This window comes from Salmo salar, chromosome ssa04, assembly GCF_905237065.1.
Source record: "Salmo salar chromosome ssa04, Ssal_v3.1, whole genome shotgun sequence".
Classification (NCBI taxonomy): Eukaryota; Metazoa; Chordata; class Actinopteri; order Salmoniformes; family Salmonidae; genus Salmo; species Salmo salar.
This window is the reverse complement of record NC_059445.1, coordinates 14,992,323-15,011,918: the sequence shown is the minus strand read 5'-3', so window position 1 is coordinate 15,011,918 and position 19,596 is coordinate 14,992,323. Positions and strand designations below refer to the sequence as shown.

The window sequence follows — 19,596 nt, the reverse complement described above, 5'->3', positions numbered from 1 at the left end:
AGGCGTTTTCACACACTCAAAAACATAGTGCCAAAGAAATAAAAACATTAAAACACTGATTTGAATACTTTTTATTGTGTTTGAAGTTCTCCGATGTGCTCCTAATATAAAATGATAAAGGAGTCACATAGTGGCTAAATGTCTGCACAAACTAAAACTGCTGGCCAAAGCTGACAGGAGTGTTTTTCCTGTTTGAAATGTATTTTTCATACACGTATCCAGACTAAAACTGCAATAAAATAGCATTATGATGATGACAGTGTAGTTTGACTAAACATTACACAACAGAACAGCTACTATACGTACAATAGTACCAGCTTGACGTGTGTGTGTGTGTGTGTGTGTGTGTGTGTGTGTGTGTGTGTGTGTGTGTGTGTGTGTGTGTGTGTGTGTGTGTGTGTGTGTGTGTGTGTGTGTGTGTGTGTGTGTGTGTGTGTGTGTGTGTGTGTGTGTGTGTGAGTGAGTGAGTGAGTGAGACCAGTTTTGTGGGGAGGCAGAGGGAGTAACATAACATGCAACTAAATCCCCTTGGAGTAGTAGTGCTGTGCATCGGAGCCATTATCAATATCCGAAGGGTTAAACCCTAACCAACTGCAGTAGGCTAGGTAAGGAGATACGGTCTACATCCCAAATAGTACCCTATACCCCTACATAGTGCACTACCCTATGGGCCCTGCTCAAAAGTAGTGCACTATATAGGGAATAGGGTGTGATTTGGGACTTAACCATGGACTTTAAAACAAGTGCATTACCATTACAGACAAAGACAACAGCAAAGTGGAACAGCCTCACATTAGTATCAGGTAAATCTGGACTGATAAATTAGTCTATGAGGGGATAGAGCTCCCAGTGTTTCCTGACAGCTGGTTTCAGAAAAGGAATCTCTAACTACTGGGTCAGGTTCATTAGGGCACACAATGAAAAACGTTTTGCAACGGAGGGTGAAATGAGCGTTTCTTACAGGACATGTCCTGTAAGAAACGCTAGGCTGTTTGTCTGTTTTGTGCCTGATGAACATTTACATTTTAGCAGACACTCTTATCCAGAGCGACTTACAGAAGCAATTAGGGTTAAGTGCCTTACTCAAGGGCACATTGACAGATTTGTCACCTAGTTGGCTAGGGGATTTGAACCAGTGACCTTTTGGTTACTGGCCAAACGCTCTTAAACGCTAGGCTACCTGCCACCCTGAACACACCCCTGATCTGGCAGCTATTTTCACAGGCACACCTCTCATCATTGACACGTTCATCTTCTACTCTGTTGCGTCTCTCTTTTGGTGTTCAGCAGTTAAACACTAGCGGACCAATGATAAACAGGCTTACAGGCAAGAGAAGAAAACAAACTCAAACTTTCAACTTTCATTCGGATGCCTCATGTGTTTGTCATACAATACTATATACATCTACAGTAGTAGTTTATCTTACAACAGACGGCAAGCACGCCAAATAATACACTTCTACCCATAATCAACATGTGTGCGTGCCTACCAACCAACCACAGACAATAAATAAAACATTATCAGAAGTCATTCCAGAAAACCCATCTGAAACCACACAGACCCTAACTAGCCAGGCCTCGCTCTGTTTTCTCCACATCGCTCATATATAAATACACACATACCGTATATACAAATCAACCAAAATGTACAAAACCCCTCAACTTCCCTCTTGGAGCGTGGATATGATGGGTTCTCTACAGAGATTGTACTGTAGGTTGTAGGAGCCATTTTGCTTTTTTTTTGCCATTTGTTGCTTGGGATCCTAGGAACGATACAGCAGTGGATATCAGCTGTTATACTGTTACTGGGGATGGAGGTGGAGATTCTATCTGTATCTAGCCCCCTACATGCGAATCATAGGTCTGGGGATACGGCGGGTGGAGGTCCAGCAGCCAGTCTTCTCATCCATCATTCTTTCTCACAGCTCTCTGGCAGTAGCAGCAGCTTCAACATCAAGGCCCACCAGGGGTGGGGCCACGGTTGGGGAGGAGCAGGTAACAGGTGATGGAGGGGAGGGAGAGGTGCAGGTCAGGGGTGAGGGAGGGTTGGGAAAGGCAGAGGGAGACAGAGGGTCGGAGGGAGAGGGGCAGGTAAAAAGAGAGGGAGGAGAGGAGGGAGAGAGAGGGGCAGGAGGAGAGGGGGAGGTAAAAAGAGAGGGAGGAGAGGAGGGAGAGAGAGGGGCAGGAGGAGAGAGGGAGGTAAAAAGAAAGGGAGGAGAGGAGGGAGAGGGGCAAGTAACAGGCATATGAGAGGCCCCAGGGAAGGCACAGACATGGAGCTTGGTTGGAGAGGAAAGAGAAGGGGACATTTGGAGTTTGGTAGGTGGAGAGGAAGGAGAGGGAGAGATAACAGGTTTGGTAGGTGAAGAGGGAGAGATAACAGGTTTGGTAGGTGAAGAGGGAGAGGAAGGAGAGGGCGAGATAACAGGTTTGGTGGGTGAAGAGGGAGAGATAACAGGTTTGGTAGGTGAAGAGGGAGAGGAAGGAGAGGGAGAGATAACAGGTTTGGTAGGTGAAGAGGGAGAGATAACAGGTTTGGTAGGTGAGGAAGGAGAGGGAGAGATAACAGGTTTAGTAGGAGAGGAAGGAGAGGGAGAGTTGTTGGGCCTGGTAGGGGAGGTAGGATAGATAGAGACGTTAGGCTTGGTAGGAGAGGAAGGAGAGACAGGGACAGAGGGAGAGGTACCAGGTCTGGTAGGTGTTGAAGGAGAGATGGGAAGGGATACAGGGACAGGCACATCAGTCTGAGGACTCTTGGGTTCCTCTGGCAGGGCAGGCTTGGTGGGTGATGCCAGCTTGGTGGGTACTGGCAGCTTGGTGGGTGATGCCAGCTTGGTGGGTACTGGCAGCTTGGTGTTGGGTGAGACTGGTGAGGCTTGCTTGACTGGCATGGCTGCAGGAGGGACTACTTTCTTCCCAGGCGGTGGTGGGGGCGGAGGTGGTGCTGTGGGCCTCTGGCTGCGACGAGTCAGCTGGATCCTCTTCTTATCTAGAGCTGTGTTCTGGTAGAGGTCAGGGGTGAGGGGTCAGGGGTGAGGGGTGTGGGGTCAGGGAAAGAAAGTCAGACCAACACTCACCTGCTGTACTGTACAATACAACAGAACCAAACAGGTAGGGAGAGACAGAAATAAAAAACAGTGTGTCAATATATAATGGAAAGAGAAAACTGCCCCAAGATAACATTCAACCTCACTGATCTCTGACAGTAAGGTCCATGGGGTAACGTTTCTATATAATATTAAACACAGTAGATAAAACATATATATATATGGACAGAAACATCCATAGATGGGATGATTTTACAGTGACAGACCCTTCACAGTAGTAGACTGACCCAACAAGACAGCAAATAATATCATCAATGCTCAACATGCAGTGTAAGGGAAAATGAGAAATTGTGCTGGAGAGATTTTTCCTCATCACAACCCAAACCAACTAGACACTGAAGATCACATCTGGAATTACAGATCATTTGGATTGCTATAATAATAATAATAATAACAACACTCAACTACGTAACAATCAGAAGGCATCAAGATTTCCCATGTTCCCTTAGCTGAGTGAGTCTTAGTGGCGTCAGTGAAGAAGCAGTAAAGAAGCGTAGCCTTCAGTGTTAGTACATACCATTGCCTTGGAGCTAATTCAGAGGGTGGCAATGTGGGCGTGTTGGGGAGGGGTGGAGGGGGCGAGGAGGAAGCAGAGGGGACAGAGACTAGTCTTACTCACAGCTCAACAACATTAGAGGAGACACAGAAAGCAGCGCTGTTTGATTCCTGCTCTGGTGTGCCGCAGCACTGCTGGTTTTCCTCTGTCCCTGGTAGCTAAGTGATCAGTTCATGCCATTGGTTAGCCAGAGAGTCCACTACTCACCTGGTTTCCAAGGTCTAAATCAAAAGAAGCAGTGGTGTCCCACTGGGCACAGATATCAATTCAATAGAATTACATTGATATGACGTGGAAACAACGTTGATTCAACCAGTTGTGTGGCTCTCCAGGCCTGGAATTGATTAGCCTAAAGTCTGCTATGACAAATCATCTCTCAGGATGCTAGTAAGCTCAATGACATCATTTTAGAAATCTTAACTTCTGGGGAGTACTGTTCAATGTTAAATCCAAGGCAATATAAGCAATTTTCATCTGTCTCTCTCATCCAGTGTAGTAGTGCAGTTTAAATGTTTGACCACAAGGTGGTGATAGAGCTCAATTGAACAATTATCAGGAGATGAACTGTAATGTATCAAAAGGGTTGAAATGTTTTGTCATGAATATTGTTCTGGGGGCAGCTCTGCCGAGTGGTCACTAGCTGGCACAGCCACAAAGTAATATAATCTCATTTTAAACCTAACTTTAACCACACTGCTAAACTTAATTCCTAACCCTATCCTTAAATTAAGACCAAAAAGCTCATTATTGTTTTGCAGCTGGCCCATCTAGCGAAAATTGCTCAGTTCTGCCTCCAGGGCAAGATTCATGACAATAAATGTCAACCTGCCAATACATGTAGGAGTAGGATCATGGCTTTACATAGACATCAAATATATTGTAAAATTGCCATAGACATTTAATGTCCCCAGGTTATTGTAGGGGCATTAACTATAAGAGCACTATTTTGGATGAGTGACAGAGACGGGGGCAAATTAAAAATTAGTTCAGCAGAAGCAATGAGGGCTTCTCTTAGGCCTAGTTAGTTAGCATGCCAAATAACCACCCAGCCAGCCAAAAACAACACAGAATACAATAACATGTACAAATCTAACTCAGACAACTCTCAACACAGCAGTGACATCCTTGTCAACAAAGTCAGTTCACACAGAGACCAGTTGATTGATGAAGATGGTTATGAGAGAGATAAAAGTGGAGGATGAGAGAGGAGGATGAGAGAGAGAGAGAGAGAGAGAGAGAATAAAAGAGGCCCAATTGGAGGAGGAGAGAGGAGCTTAGGCAAATTACAAAACGGGGCAGAGCAGCCATGCAAACTGATTCAAGGCCACTGCAGAGAGTTACTGAGTTATTCTGCCCAGATCAATCTGTTATAGAGAGGCATTATTGGAGCTGGCAGAGGGGGAGAGAGTGGAGGACGGGGGAGATCGGTACCCTGCACTCAGCTCCAAAGCTTCCCCTGTGGTCCTGGGATGAGGTGGGAGGAGGGAGTGGGATGAGCAGGAGGGGCGCGGGGGATCTCCTTTACACCTCAAACTGTCGAAGGAGATTTACAACAAAATGAGGTTTAACCCCGAGTCAGGGGTATTCCCAAATGAACCCTTACGCACCCCTTAGCCCATGTTAATCCCCTTCTACTGCTGCAGTGGGTATACTGGACCCAGGTGGAAGCAGACAGCATGTGTGCATCTCAATAGTCTAGAGTGGCTTCCTCTCATTGTCTCCTTCATCAGGACCAGGGAAGGAGATGAGGGGGATCTAATTGAGATGCATCCATTGACAGACCTATGCTATATCGGTCGTGTGTTCGCAGGCCAGCTCCAGCTCAATAGACCTCCAAGTGGACCAGAGTGGGGAGGTGATGTGACCAAAAGAGTGCGGCAGATAGAGAGGAAGTTCACCACCCACAATAGGAAGTTACATAAATGTGCCAGGAGGTGCATAGGCTTGTGGGAAAAAGCTTAAAAACAGATAAAGATGATGGTAGGATATGACTAAGGATGTACCTCTTCAGACCAATGTACTCTGGGGTCACTGAGACCACTGCGTCAACGCTAAAACACGACATTTGTACTACAAGGATAAAAACGTGTTTTAGAGATAAGATGATGAATCAGGATTTATCCATGTGTAATCCCAGGGGAAAGCATTTTGAATAAATTCTGCTCTCTTAAAACACTCAGTGATATGATTACATTAACAGAAGTTGTCCATTTCTTAGCTTTCCTGTCAGATAATCTCTCATGTTCTTTTGGATCAAACTCTTATGTAACCAACTGATTAATAGTACTATATGTGAAAATGGTTACTGTTTGTTTGAAAGTGAGTAGGTGTAGTGCAGAATTGACTAACATTTGTTACAGATCATGTTGGTTTCCAATCAATCTTAAAATATAAGCGGATGTCAATCAAATAAAAATCAGGAAGCTTCTTTTAGCTGTTTTTGGTTCCTTCAGAAAACGACTGGTGGCAAGTAAATCAGGCCATGGTTGAACATTTCTGCAAATATCAAGAATCTACAGACAAGGACTCTGGGGTGTCTATGTACGACAGATGGTGGAATACAGAGAGTTCAGATGAGGGGAAAGTATATGGAGATACACAATGTGTGTATTGGAAACGTGACCAGAAAATAGTCTCAATAGAGAGTATTTCGTAGAGAGTCGTGACTGAGTGCTGTTGTGTATACGGAGTAAAACAATGTGTGTATGGATAATGGGACCAGAAAACAAATAATGGGTTGTGATAGTGAATGTTGTTGTCCTGTTCTCACCATGATGACTGACACTCCTGCTGTGGTTGTGCCGGGCTTTGGTGCTGTGTTGAAGTGTGTCCTCAGTTTACCTGACACCTCCATCTTCATGTTGTTCTCCATGTTGTCATCCTGCAGAGACACACACACACATTCTCCTTTATGGTCCTGAACACACACACACACACACACACACACACACACACACACACACACACACACACACACACACACACACACACACACACACACACACACACACACACACACCACAAAGTCCACAAGACAAGTTACCGTGACCCAGGGATGAGAGAGGATGTCCTGTGCCGTGTAGCGAGCCTCCACGTTCACCTGCAGCATCCGCCCAATCAGCTCCTAGAAAACAGATCAGGGCATGGTGACATCATCAGCGGTGACTTCTTTAGGGTCCAGTCTCTCTCAAGTCATGTCATCGCAACCTTTGACATGTCACACAGTGAGAACAATGTAGAAGTGTAACAGAAGGACATTACAAACGCTGCTCTAGCACTTTGGCTACATTCACTGTGCCTCCAACCAGGGTCGTATTCATTAGGGCTTACCATAACAAAACGTACCAAAATATTTTGCAACGGAAAACGAAAATGAGCATGTCTAATTGGACAAGTTCAGGTAGTCCATGTCAGTCTAAATCAGTCCATTTTCTTCTCTTCCGGTAACTAATAAATAGACTGTGACTGCAGCAGGCTGTTGAGATCTCTAGACGTAGGCCTCTCTTTGTTAAGTCGAGGTGCCACTGCAGCAGAGGATTTAATTAGTAGTTCAGCCTTGCTGTGAAATAGCTGCTGTCACTGTAACGCATGGTGGTCATTTAGGGAGTGAGAGGAGGGAGCAGGGAGAGAGAGAGAGAGAGAGAGAGAGAGAGAGAGAGAGAGAGAGGCAGAGAGAGAGAGAGAGGCAGAGAGAGAGAGAGAGAGAGGCAGAGAGAGAGAGAGGCAGAGAGAGAGAGGCAGAGAGAGAGAGAGGCAGAGAGAGAGAGGAGAGAGGCAGAGAGAGAGAGAGAGAGAGGCAGAGCGAGAGAGAGAGAGAGAGAGAGACAGAGCGAGAGAGAGAGAGGCAGAGCGAGAGAGAGAGAGGCAGAGAGAGAGAGAGAACAGAAAAGAGGAGTAATGAAAGATGTGAGAACAGAAGAAGAGATGGTGTGTGTGTGCATCCCCTCTTTCTCTCTTTCCAAACCATCCCTCTCTTTCTTCACTCCCGCTCCCCTCTCCTTCATTCCGGGAGATCTCAACGGGACCCTCCCACCCCCTCATTACTGCCACCCAAATGTAACGGGGGCTGACCCGACAGGGGTGGTGTGTCTGTGTGTGGTGGTTACCTTGGCTGAGTCAGTGACGTTGTCCCAGTAGGGAGCAGGGAAGTCCAGTCGTCCCACCAGGATCTGGTCAAACAGGTCCTCTTGAAGGTTGTCCTCACTGTAGAGAGAGACATACTATGCTGTGAACAGATGGATATTTCAGCATAGACCCACAAATACTGTAGTGCACGCACACACACATACATTTTGGCATCACACATTATATTCATGTCACATTCAAAGACGCACAGCGTCAGAATAACTCTGACACCATCATCCTATCTATCCCCCACCCCTCCCCCTCACTCTAACTGGCTGCATGCATTTTCCAATTTAGCACCAGGAATCAATTCAAGGACACACCAGAACATAACAAGAGTAGCAACAGAAGAGGTACAAGTAGGGGGAGGATAGGACGACTGACTATGAGACATAATAAATCTCTCAGCTCTATTCTGGCAGAATCCTCACTGCAATGACACTACTATCTAGGGACCTTGTCTATGCCGAACGGTTAATCTATGCGAGATCACAGTTATATAAAAAAACATCAAATGAAGTCATGTAAATTCACGTCTCCTGTATTTAAATAGCTGAATTAGTGTGCGAGGGCCAGACGCCTGGGTTTACACTAAGGTAGCCCACTCAACACTTGATTTTCAGCGTAAGGACTGTCTATGGGAACATTTACAGGGCATTCCCGAGACCAATTAGACATTTCTAAGCGTTTTCCAACAGCAAGGATTTAATCCCTGTTTTCTGTAAATTAAAGTACATCCTAGACAGGCTAGTAGAGGTTTAACTGTGTGAATCAGATATGAAGCAGGTGGCCAATCGTAGAATTTCATAGATTATCATGTTAACATTAAGCGTGGTGACTGTGTAATGAACGCTATCCCGTCAAGGAGCACTCATGTTGTTGTGTGGTGTACCTGAGAATATTTCCCAGTAGGTGTTCTGGAGGTTAAATAACATTGTGTAATGTACTGTAGGTGTTCTGGAGGTTAAATAACATTGTGTAGTGTACTGTAGGTGTCTGGAGGTTAAATAACATTGTGTAATGTACTGTAGGTGTCTGGAGGTTAAATAACATTGTGTAATGTACTGTAGGTGTCTGGAGGTTAAATAACATTGTGTAATGTACTGTAGGTGTCTGGAGGTTAAATAACATTGTGTAATGTACTGTAGGTGTCTGGAGGTTAAATAACATTGTGTAATGTACTGTAGGTGTCTGGAGGTTAAATAACATTGTGTAGTGTACTGTAGGTGTCTGGAGGTTAAATAACATTGTGTAGTGTACTGTAGGTATCTGGAGGTTAAATAACATTGTGTAGTGTACTGTAGGTGTCTGGAGGTTAAATAACATTGTGTAATGTACTGTAGGGGTCTGGAGGTTAAATAACATTGTGTAATGTACTGTAGGTATCTGGAGGTTAAATAACATTGTGTAATGTACTGTAGGTATCTGGAGGTTAAATAACATTGTGTAGTGTACTGTAGGTGTCTGGAGGTTAAATAACATTGTGTAGTGTACTGTAGGTGTCTGGAGGTTAAATAACATTGTGTAGTGTACTGTAGGTGTCTGGAGGTTAAATAACATTGTGTAGTGTACTGTAGGTGTCTGGAGGTTAAATAACATTGTGTAATGTACTGTAGGTGTCTGGAGGTTAAATAACATTGTGTGGTGTACTGTAGGTGTCTGGAGGTTAAATAACATTGTGTAATGTACTGTAGGTGTCTGGAGGTTAAATAACATTGTGTGGTGTACTGTAGGTGTCTGGAGGTTAAATAACATTGTGTAGTGTACTGTAGGTGTCTGGAGGTTAAATAACATTGTGTAGTGTACTGTAGGTGTCTGGAGGTTAAATAACATTGTGTAATGTACTGTAGGTGTCTGGAGGTTAAATAACATTGTGTAATGTACTGTAGGTCTTCTGGAGGTTAAATAACATTGTGTGGTGTACTGTAGGTGTCTGGAGGTTAAATAACATTGTGTAGTGTACTGTAGGTATCTGGAGGTTAAATAACATTGTGTAGTGTACTGTAGGTGTCTGGAGGTTAAATAACATTGTGTAATGTACTGTAGGTGTTCTGGAGGTTAAATAACATTGTGTAATGTACTGTAGGTATCTGGAGGTTAAATAACATTGTGTAATGTACTGTAGGTGTCTGGAGGTTAAATAACATTGTGTGGTGTACTGTAGGTGTCTGGAGGTTAAATAACATTGTGTAGTGTACTGTAGGTATCTGGAGGTTAAATAACATTGTGTAGTGTACTGTAGGTGTCTGGAGGTTAAATAACATTGTGTAGTGTACCTGCGGAAGGGAGGGAAGCCACACAGCAGGATGTAAGTGATGACTCCAGTTGCCCAGATATCCACCTTCAGACCATAACTTGGGGGAGAGGGAGAGAGACAGAGAAGAGATGGAGAAAGAGCAGAGAGAAAGAGAGAGAGAGAGAGAGCAGAGGGGGAGAGAGAGCAGAGAGAGAAAGCATAACAAGAAAGACAGAGGGAAAGAGAGCGCCGAGTGAGAAAGATAGAGGCAGAGAGAGAGAGAAAGAGAGCGAGCAGAGAGAGAGAAATATAAAGAAAGTGTTGTTTAACATCAGTGTGGGTTTCCCCTTCAGCGACGCTGGTCAATAGAATGTCTGAGTCTGATGCTATGGATACAGGTGCAGGTTCCCTGAGTTGGCAGTAACTCACCCAGCCTCAGCGATGATCTCAGGGGCCACATAGGTGGGGGTTCCACACACGGTGTGCAGGGGCCCCTCAACCACAGTGGCCAGACCAAAGTCCCCCAGCTTCAGAGACTTAGTGCCGTCAAGGTACTCACACACCTAAGGGACAGACACAGAAAACATAGTTACCAACTCATGTCACCTCAATTCAAAAGGCATTGAGCATTTCATATGCAAATCTCATATGCAAATACTTTAGCATGCCATATGAAAATCTCTAATCTCATATCCATCATATACACTACGTTTAAAAAGTTTGGGGTCACTTAGAAATGTCCTTGTTTTTGAAAGAAAAGCTAATTTTTTGTCCATTAAAATAACACCAAATTAATCAGAAATACAGTGTAGACATTGTTAATGTTGTAAATGACTACTGTAGCTGGAAACGGCTGATTTTTAATGGAATATCTACATAGGTGTACAGAGGCCCATTATCAGCAACCATCACTCCTCTGTTCGCTAATCCAAGTTTATCATTTTAAAAGGTTAATTGATCATTAGTAAACCCTTTTGCAATTATGTTAGCACAGCTGAAAACTGTTGTTCTGATTAAAGAAACTGGCCTTCTTTAGACTAGTTGAGTATCTGGAGCATCAGCGTTTGTGGGTTCGATTACAGACTCAAAATGGCCAGAAACAAAGAACTTTCTTCTGAAACTCGTCAGTCTATTCTTGTCCTGAGAAATAAAGGCTATTCCAAGCGAGAAATTGCCAAGAAACTGAAGATCTATTACAACGCTGTGTACTACTCCCTTCACAGAACAGCGCAAACTGGCTCTAACCAGAATAGAATGAGGAGGAGTCGGCGGCCCCGGTGCACAACTGAGCAAGAGGACAAGTACATTAGTGTGTCTAGTTTGAGAAACAGACGCCTCACAAGTCCTCAACTGGCAGCTTCATTAAATAGTACCCGCAAAACACCAGGTCTCAACGTCAACAGTGAAGAGGTGACTCTGGGATGCTGGCCTTCTAGGCAGAGATGCAAAGAAAAAGCCATATCTCAGACTGGCCAATAAAAAGTAAAGATTAAGATGGGCAAAAGAACACAGACACTGGACAGAGGAACTCTGCCTAAAAGGACAGTTGAGGACTTGTGAGGCGTCTGTTTCTCAAACTAGACACTCTAATGTACTTGTCCTCTTGCTCAGTTGTGCACCGGGGCCGCCGACTCCTCTTTCTATTCTGTTTAGAGCCAGTTTGCGCTGTTCTGTGAAGGGAGTAGTACACAGCGTTGTAATAGATCTTCAGTTTCTTGGCAATTTCTCACATGGAATAGCCTTCATTTCTCAGAACAAGAATAGACTGACGAGTTCAGAAGAAAGTTCTTTGTTTCTGGCCATTTTGAGTCTGTAATCGAACACACAAATGCTGATGCTCCAGATACTCAAGTAGTCTAAAGAAGGCCAGTTTCTTTAATCAGAACAACAGTTTTCAGCTGTGCTAACATAATTGCAAAAGGGTTTACTAATGATCAATTAGCCTTTGAAAATGATAAACTTGGATTAGCGAACACAGGAGTGATGGTTGCTGATAATGGGCCTCTGTACGCCTATGTAGATATTCCATTAAAAATCTGCCGTTTCCAGCTACAGTAGTCATTTACAACATTAACAATGTCTACACTGTATTTCTGATCAATTTGATGTTATTTAATGGACAATTTCTTTTGCTTTTCTTTCAAAAACAAGGACATTTCTAAGTGACCCCAAACTTTTGAAACGTAGTGTATCTCGGCCACTCTGGTGGAACTGTGTCACAACAATTCTGACATATTGCTGTTAGGTAACTACTGTATGTTAATTCAACAACATATGATCTTACAGTGTACAGTGTAGCTGGCTACCCCAGTCTTCAGTGTGGTCCCTCACTACTCACCAGCAGGTTCTCAGGCTTGATGTCTCTGTGTACTATGTTCATGCTGTGGAGGTACTTCAGGGCTCCAGCCAGGTTAAACACCATGACACTGGCATCTCTCTCTGTGTACTTAGTGGAGGATGTGATGGCATCAAACAGGTCGCCACCCTGCAGGAAATGGACGCATTAGACACATTAATGTTGAATTAAGGACTTACCTAAATGAGAAGGTACCTATAATATTAATGTTGCATGCACTGATGAAGTGCAGAATACTGCTATAGCGGTCAGTAGTGGTTGACTAGATACTGTAGAGGTCAGTAGTGGTTGAATAGATACTGTAGAGGTCAGTAGTGGTTGAATAGATACTGCAGGGGTCAGTAGTTGTTGAATAGATACTGTAGAGGTCAGTAGTGGTTGAATAGATACTGCAGGGGTCAGTAGTGGTTGAATAGATACTGCAGGGGTCAGTAGTGGTTGAATAGATACTGTAGAGGTCAGTAGTGGTTGAATAGATACTGTAGAGGTCAGTAGTGGTTGAATAGATACTGTAGAGGTCAGTAGTGGTTGAATAGATACTGTAGAGGTCAGTAGTGGTTGAATAGATACTGTAGAGGTCAGTAGTGGTTGAATAGATACTGTAGAGGTCAGTAGTGGTTGAATAGATACTGTAGAGGTCAGTAGTGGTTGAATAGATACTGTAGAGGTCAATAGTGGTTGAATAGATACTGTAGAGGTCAGTAGTGGTTGAATAGATACTGTAGAGGTCAGTAGTGGTTGGATAGATACTGTAGAGGTCAGCAGTGGTTGAATAGATACTGTAGAGGTCAGTTGTGGCTGAATAGATACTGTAGAGGTCAGTAGTGGTTGAATAGATACTATAGAGGTCAGTAGTGGTTGAATAGATACTGTAGAGGTCAGTTGTGGCTGAATAGATACTGTAGAGGTCAGTAGTGGTTGAATAGATACTGTAGAGGTCAGTAGTGGTTGAATAGATACTGTAGAGGTCAGTAGTGGTTGAATAGATACTGTAGAGGTCAGTAGTGGTTGAATAGATACTGCAGGGGTCAGTAGTTGTTGAATAGATACTGTAGGGGTCAGTAGTGGTTGAATAGATACTGCAGGGGTCAGTAGTGGTTGAATAGATACTGCAGGGGTCAGTAGTGGTTGAATAGATACTGCAGGGGTCAGTAGTGGTTGAATAGATACTGTAGAGGTCAGTAGTGGTTGAATAGATATTGTAGAGGTCAGTAGTGGTTGAATAGATACTGTAGAGGTCAGTAGTGGTTGAATAGATACTGTAGAGGTCAGTAGTGGTTGAATAGATACTGTAGAGGTCAGTAGTGGTTGAATAGATACTGTAGAGGTCAGTAGTGGTTGAATAGATACTGTAGAGGTCAATAGTGGTTGAATAGATACTGTAGAGGTCAGTAGTGGTTGAATAGATACTGTAGAGGTCAGTAGTGGTTGAATAGATACTGTAGAGGTCAGTAGTGGTTGAATAGATACTGTAGAGGTCAGTAGTGGTTGAATAGATACTGTAGAGGTCAATAGTGGTTGAATAGATACTGTAGAGGTCAGTAGTGGTTGGATAGATACTGTAGAGGTCAGCAGTGGTTGAATAGATACTGTAGAGGTCAGTTGTGGCTGAATAGATACTGTAGAGGTCAGTAGTGGTTGAATAGATACTATAGAGGTCAGTAGTGGTTGAATAGATACTGTAGAGGTCAGTTGTGGCTGAATAGATACTGTAGAGGCCAGTAGTGGTTGAATAGATACTGTAGAGGTCAGTAGTGGTTGAATAGATACTGTAGAGGTCAGTAGTGGTTGAATAGATACTGTAGAGGTCAGTAGTGGTTGAATAGATACTGTAGAGGTCAGTAGTGGTTGAATAGATATTGTAGAGGTCAGTAGTGGTTGAATAGATACTGTAGAGGTCAGTAGTGGTTGAATAGATACTGTAGAGGTCAGTAGTGGTTGAACGTACCTTGACCAGCTCCATGACCAGATAGAGTTCAGTGGGTGTGTCCACCTCGTCTATCAGCTGGATAATGTTGGGGTGTTTGACTCTCCTCAGCACTGCCACCTCATTCTCTATCAGGTGCTCCTACACACACACACACACACACACACACACACACACACACACACACACACACACACACACACACACACACACACACACTGTCTGAGAGAACAGTCTCTCTGTTGATACATGGTACTGGGACGGTCAGCAACACTGTCTGAGAGAACAGTCTCTCTGTTGATACATGGTGCTGGGACTCTGTCAGCAACACTGTCTGAGAGAACAGTCTCTGTTGATACATGGTGCTGGGACGGTCAGCAACACTGTCTGAGAGAACAGTCTCTGTTGATACATGGTGCTGGGACGGTCAGCAACACTGTCTGAGAGAACAGTCTCTCTGTTGATACATGGTGCTGGGACGGTCAGCAACACTGTCTGAGAGAACAGTCTCTGTTGATACATGGTGCTGGGACAGTCAGCAACACTGTCTGAGAGAACAGTCTCTGTTGATACATGGTGCTGGGACAGTCAGCAACACTGTCTGAGAGAACAATCTCTCTGTTGATACATGGTGCTGGGACAGTCAGCAACACTGTCTGAGAGAACAGTCTCTGTTGATACATGGTGCTGGGACGGTCAGCAACACTGTCTGAGAGAACAGTCTCTGTTGATACATGGTGCTGGGACAGTCAGCAACACTGTCTGAGAGAACAATCTCTCTGTTGATACATGGTGCTGGGACGGTCAGCAACACTGTCTGAGAGAACAGTCTCTGTTGATACATGGTACTGGGACGGTCAGCAACACTGTCTGAGAGAACAGTCTCTGTTGATACATGGTGCTGGGACTCTGTCAGCAACACTGTCTGAGAGAACAATCTCTCTGTTGATACATGGTGCTGGGACTCTGTCAGCAACACTGTCTGAGAGAACAGTCTCTCTGTTGATACATGGTGCTGGGACGGTCAGCAACACTGTCTGAGAGAACAGTCTCTGTTGATACATGGTGCTGGGACTCTGTCAGCAACACTGTCTGAGAGAACAGTCTCTGTTGATACATGGTGCTGGGACGGTCAGCAACACTGTCTGAGAGAACAGTCTCTGTTGATACATGGTACTGGGACGGTCAGCAACACTGTCTGAGAGAACAGTCTCTCTGTTGATACATGGTACTGGGACGGTCAGCAACACTGTCTGAGAGAACAGTCTCTCTGTTGATACATGGTGCTGGGACGGTCAGCAACACTGTCTGAGAGAACAGTCTCTCTGTTGATACATGGTACTGGGACGGTCAGCAACACTGTCTGAGAGAACAGTCTCTGTTGATACATGGTACTGGGACGGTCAGCAACACTGTCTGAGAGAACAGTCTCTGTTGATACATGGTACTGGGACTCTGTCAGCAACACTGTCTGAGAGAACAGTCTCTCTGTTGATACATGGTGCTGGGACTCTGTCAGCAACACTGTCTGAGAGAACAGTCTCTGTTGATACATGGTACTGGGACGGTCAGCAACACTGTCTGAGAGAACAGTCTCTGTTGATACATGGTGCTGGGTCTCTGTCAGCAACACTGTCTGAGAGAACAGTCTCTCTGTTGATACATGGTGCTGAGACGGTCAGCAACACTGTCTGAGAGAACAGTCTCTCTGTTGATACATGGTACTGGGACTGTCAGCAACACTGTCTGAGAGAACAGTCTCTCTGTTGATACATGGTGCTGGGACTCTGTCAGCAACACTGTCTGAGAGAACAGTCTCTCTGTTGATACATGGTGCTGGGACGGTCAGCAACACTGTCTGAGAGAACAGTCTCTGTTGATACATGGTACTGGGATGGTCAGCAACACTGTCTGAGAGAACAGTCTCTCTGTTGATACATGGTGCTGGGACAGTCAGCAACACTGAGAGAACAGTCTCTGTTGATACATGGTACTGGGACTCTGTCAGCAACACTGTCTGAGAGAACAGTCTCTGTTGATACATGGTGCTGGGACTCTGTCAGCAACACTGTCTGAGAGAACAGTCTCTCTGTTGATACATGGTACTGGGACGGTCAGCAACACTGTCTGAGAGAACAGTCTCTGTTGATACATGGTGCTGGGACGGTCAGCAACACTGTCTGAGAGAACAGTCTCTCTGTTGATACATGGTGCTGGGACGGTCAGCAACACTGTCTGAGAGAACAGTCTCTCTGTTGATACATGGTACTGGGACGGTCAGCAACACTGTCTGAGAGAACAGTCTCTGTTGATACATGGTGCTGGGTCTCTGTCAGCAACACTGTCTGAGAGAACAGTCTCTCTGTTGATACATGGTACTGGGACGGTCAGCAACACTGTCTGAGAGAACAGTCTCTGTTGATACATGGTACTGGGACGGTCAGCAACACTGTCTGAGAGAACAGTCTCTCTGTTGATACATGGTGCTGGGACGGTCAGCAACACTGTCTGAGAGAACAGTCTCTCTGTTGATACATGGTGCTGGGACGGTCAGCAACACTGTCTGAGAGAACAGTCTCTCTGTTGATACATGGTGCTGGGACGGTCAGCAACACTGTCTGAGAGAACAGTCTCTGTTGATACATGGTACTGGGACGGTCAGCAACACTGTCTGAGAGAACAGTCTCTCTGTTGATACATGGTGCTGGGACTCTGTCAGCAACACTGTCTGAGAGAACAGTCTCTCTGTTGATACATGGTACTGGGACGGTCAGCAACACTGTCTGAGAGAACAGTCTCTGTTGATACATGGTGCTGGGACGGTCAGCAACACTGTCTGAGAGAACAGTCTCTCTGTTGATACATGGTACTGGGACGGTCAGCAACACTGTCTGAGAGAACAGTCTCTGTTGATACATGGTGCTGGGACTCTGTCAGCAACACTGTCTGAGAGAACAGTCTCTCTGTTGATACATGGTACTGGGACGGTCAGCAACACTGTCTGAGAGAACAGTCTCTGTTGATACATGGTGCTGGGACTCTGTCAGCAACACTGTCTGAGAGAACAGTCTCTCTGTTGATACATGGTGCTGGGACGGTCAGCAACACTGTCTGAGAGAACAGTCTCTCTGTTGATACATGGTGCTGGGACGGTCAGCAACACTGTCTGAGAGAACAGTCTCTGTTGATACATGGTACTGGGACAGTCAGCAACACTGAGAGAACAGTCTCTGTTGATACATGGTACTGGGACGGTCAGCAACACTGTCTGAGAGAACAGTCTCTCTGTTGATACATGGTGCTGGGACTCTGTCAGCAACACTGTCTGAGAGAACAGTCTCTCTGTTGATACATGGTGCTGGGACTCTGTCAGCAACACTGTCTGAGAGAACAGTCTCTCTGTTGATACATGGTGCTGGGACTCTGTCAGCAACACTGTCTGAGAGAACAGTCTCTCTGTTGATACATGGTGCTGGGACAGTCAGCAACACTGAGAGAACAGTCTCTCTGTTGATACATGGTACTGGGACGGTCAGCAACACTGTCTGAGAGAACAGTCTCTCTGTTGATACATGGTGCTGGGACGGTCAGCAACACTGTCTGAGAGAACAGTCTCTGTTGATACATGGTACTGGGACTCTGTCAGCAACACTGTCTGAGAGAACAGTCTCTCTGTTGATACATGGTGCTGGGACTCTGTCAGCAACACTGTCTGAGAGAACAGTCTCTGTTGATACATGGTACTGGGACTCTGTCAGCAACACTCATTCATTTACCACGTTACAACCTGGGTTGCTGAGCTCAGCTGCTATTTGGTGACACAGTCAAAGAAATACAGTGGCAACAACATATTCTCTCTCTCTCTTACCTTTCCACTGCACTTGGCCTTGTCAATGATCTTCAGTGCATACTCCTTCCCAGTGGACCTATAAAGACACACAGCAACACTAGTCCTTCAAATCATGGTATATTGTATTTACTGTAAATCCTTCAAACCAACCCAAATCATGTGCAACCATCTGCCAAACCATAACATTTTTTAACAAGTTTGAAAGGCACTTTTAATAGGTTAGCCAGCTTTGTTTCATCACAAACTAAGATTCTAAGTTCTATCCAACAGTAGACTGAACAGTGTTGCATCCCCATACACAGTCATAGGCTGAAGCATCAGACAGTGCGTGACAGTGTATTGGAGCGTCTAGCCCTTCTGATTAGAGGAAGAAGTCTTCTCTCTGTATATTACAGACAAACTGCTGAGTCAGAAGGGAAACGGTAATGAAGTGGATTTCATGGGCTGAACCTCAGACACACGCACATACACAAACAGTAAATGCTTACTTAAATTCTATAAATGCCTGCTGTCATTAAGCCTTAGAAGCAGTTATGATGTGACGTGGCGCTTATTAAGTCACATTGAAAGCTACTGATCAACGTGGTCATTAATAAATAGGGCTTTTTAAGTCCAACAGCCAAGTGAACATTCCTTACAAATATGAAAGTACAATTGGTATGCTATGAAACTTCCGGTCAAGCGAGAAGTTAAAATTAAAATAAGGTTTTAAATCCATCAATGAGATGTAAAGAAATGTAATATCATTCTTAATTTACATACCGTTCTACACAGTCTTTCACCACTGCAAAGTTTCCGTCTCCTATGACCTTGCCGACCTTGTACTTATCCAGGACGGTTGTGATAGAGCTACAGCTGTTGCCGTTAACTGATGAGGAGAGACGTGTTACAACGGGGCACATCAGAATGCTCTTTCAGTTACTTCCTGTGGCCCACATATATACAGACTGAACAAAACATTAAGAACACCTTCCTAATATTTGAGTTGCACTCCCACCTTTTGCCCTCAGAACAGCCTCAATTAGTCGGGGCAAGGACTCTACAAGGTGTCAAAAGAGTTAAACAGGAATGCTGGCCCATGTTGACTCCAATGCTTCCCACAGTTGTGTCAAGTTGGCTGGATGTCCTTTGGGTGGTGGACCATTCTTGATACACACAGGAAACTGTTGAGTGTGAAAAACCCAGCAGTGTTGCAGTTCTTGAAACAAACCAGTGCACCTGGCACCTACTACCATACCCCGTTCAAAGGCACTTCAATATTTTGTCTTGATCCTACACCCGGTGAATGGCACACATACACAACCCATGTCTCAATTGTCTCACGGCTTAAAAATCCTTAATTAACCTGTCTCCTCCCCTTCATCTACACTGATTGAAGTGGATTTAACAAGTGACATCAATAAGGGATCATAGCTTCCACCTGGATTCACCTGGTCAGT

General features: G+C 44.7%; 1 protein-coding gene across 4 annotated transcripts in view; it reads right to left on the bottom strand.

The window, feature by feature from the left end:
- Positions 1 to 55: 55 nt before the first annotated feature.
- Positions 56 to 19,596, bottom strand: part of LOC106602362 (serine/threonine-protein kinase DCLK2) — an 87,630-nt gene continuing 68,089 nt past the window's right edge. For 2 of the 4 annotated variants that reach the window (XM_045716590.1, XM_045716591.1), the window contains exons 8-17: positions 18,920 to 19,025; positions 18,176 to 18,233; positions 14,329 to 14,448; positions 12,363 to 12,509; positions 10,454 to 10,587; positions 10,065 to 10,142; positions 7,770 to 7,866; positions 6,707 to 6,787; positions 6,434 to 6,544; positions 56 to 3,002 (exon numbers count right to left, since the gene is read on the bottom strand). In XM_045716590.1, coding sequence (XP_045572546.1) covers positions 1,920 to 3,002; positions 6,434 to 6,544; positions 6,707 to 6,787; positions 7,770 to 7,866; positions 10,065 to 10,142; positions 10,454 to 10,587; positions 12,363 to 12,509; positions 14,329 to 14,448; positions 18,176 to 18,233; positions 18,920 to 19,025 — 2,015 coding nt within the window. In that variant the 3' untranslated portion in view covers positions 56 to 1,919. Of the gene's footprint in view, positions 3,003 to 3,624; positions 3,638 to 5,094; positions 5,197 to 6,433; positions 6,545 to 6,706; positions 6,788 to 7,769; positions 7,867 to 10,064; positions 10,143 to 10,453; positions 10,588 to 12,362; positions 12,510 to 14,328; positions 14,449 to 18,175; positions 18,234 to 18,919; positions 19,026 to 19,596 lie in introns of those variants that run through there. The other 2 variants (XM_014194957.2, XM_045716592.1) reach the window with 2 other exon arrangements.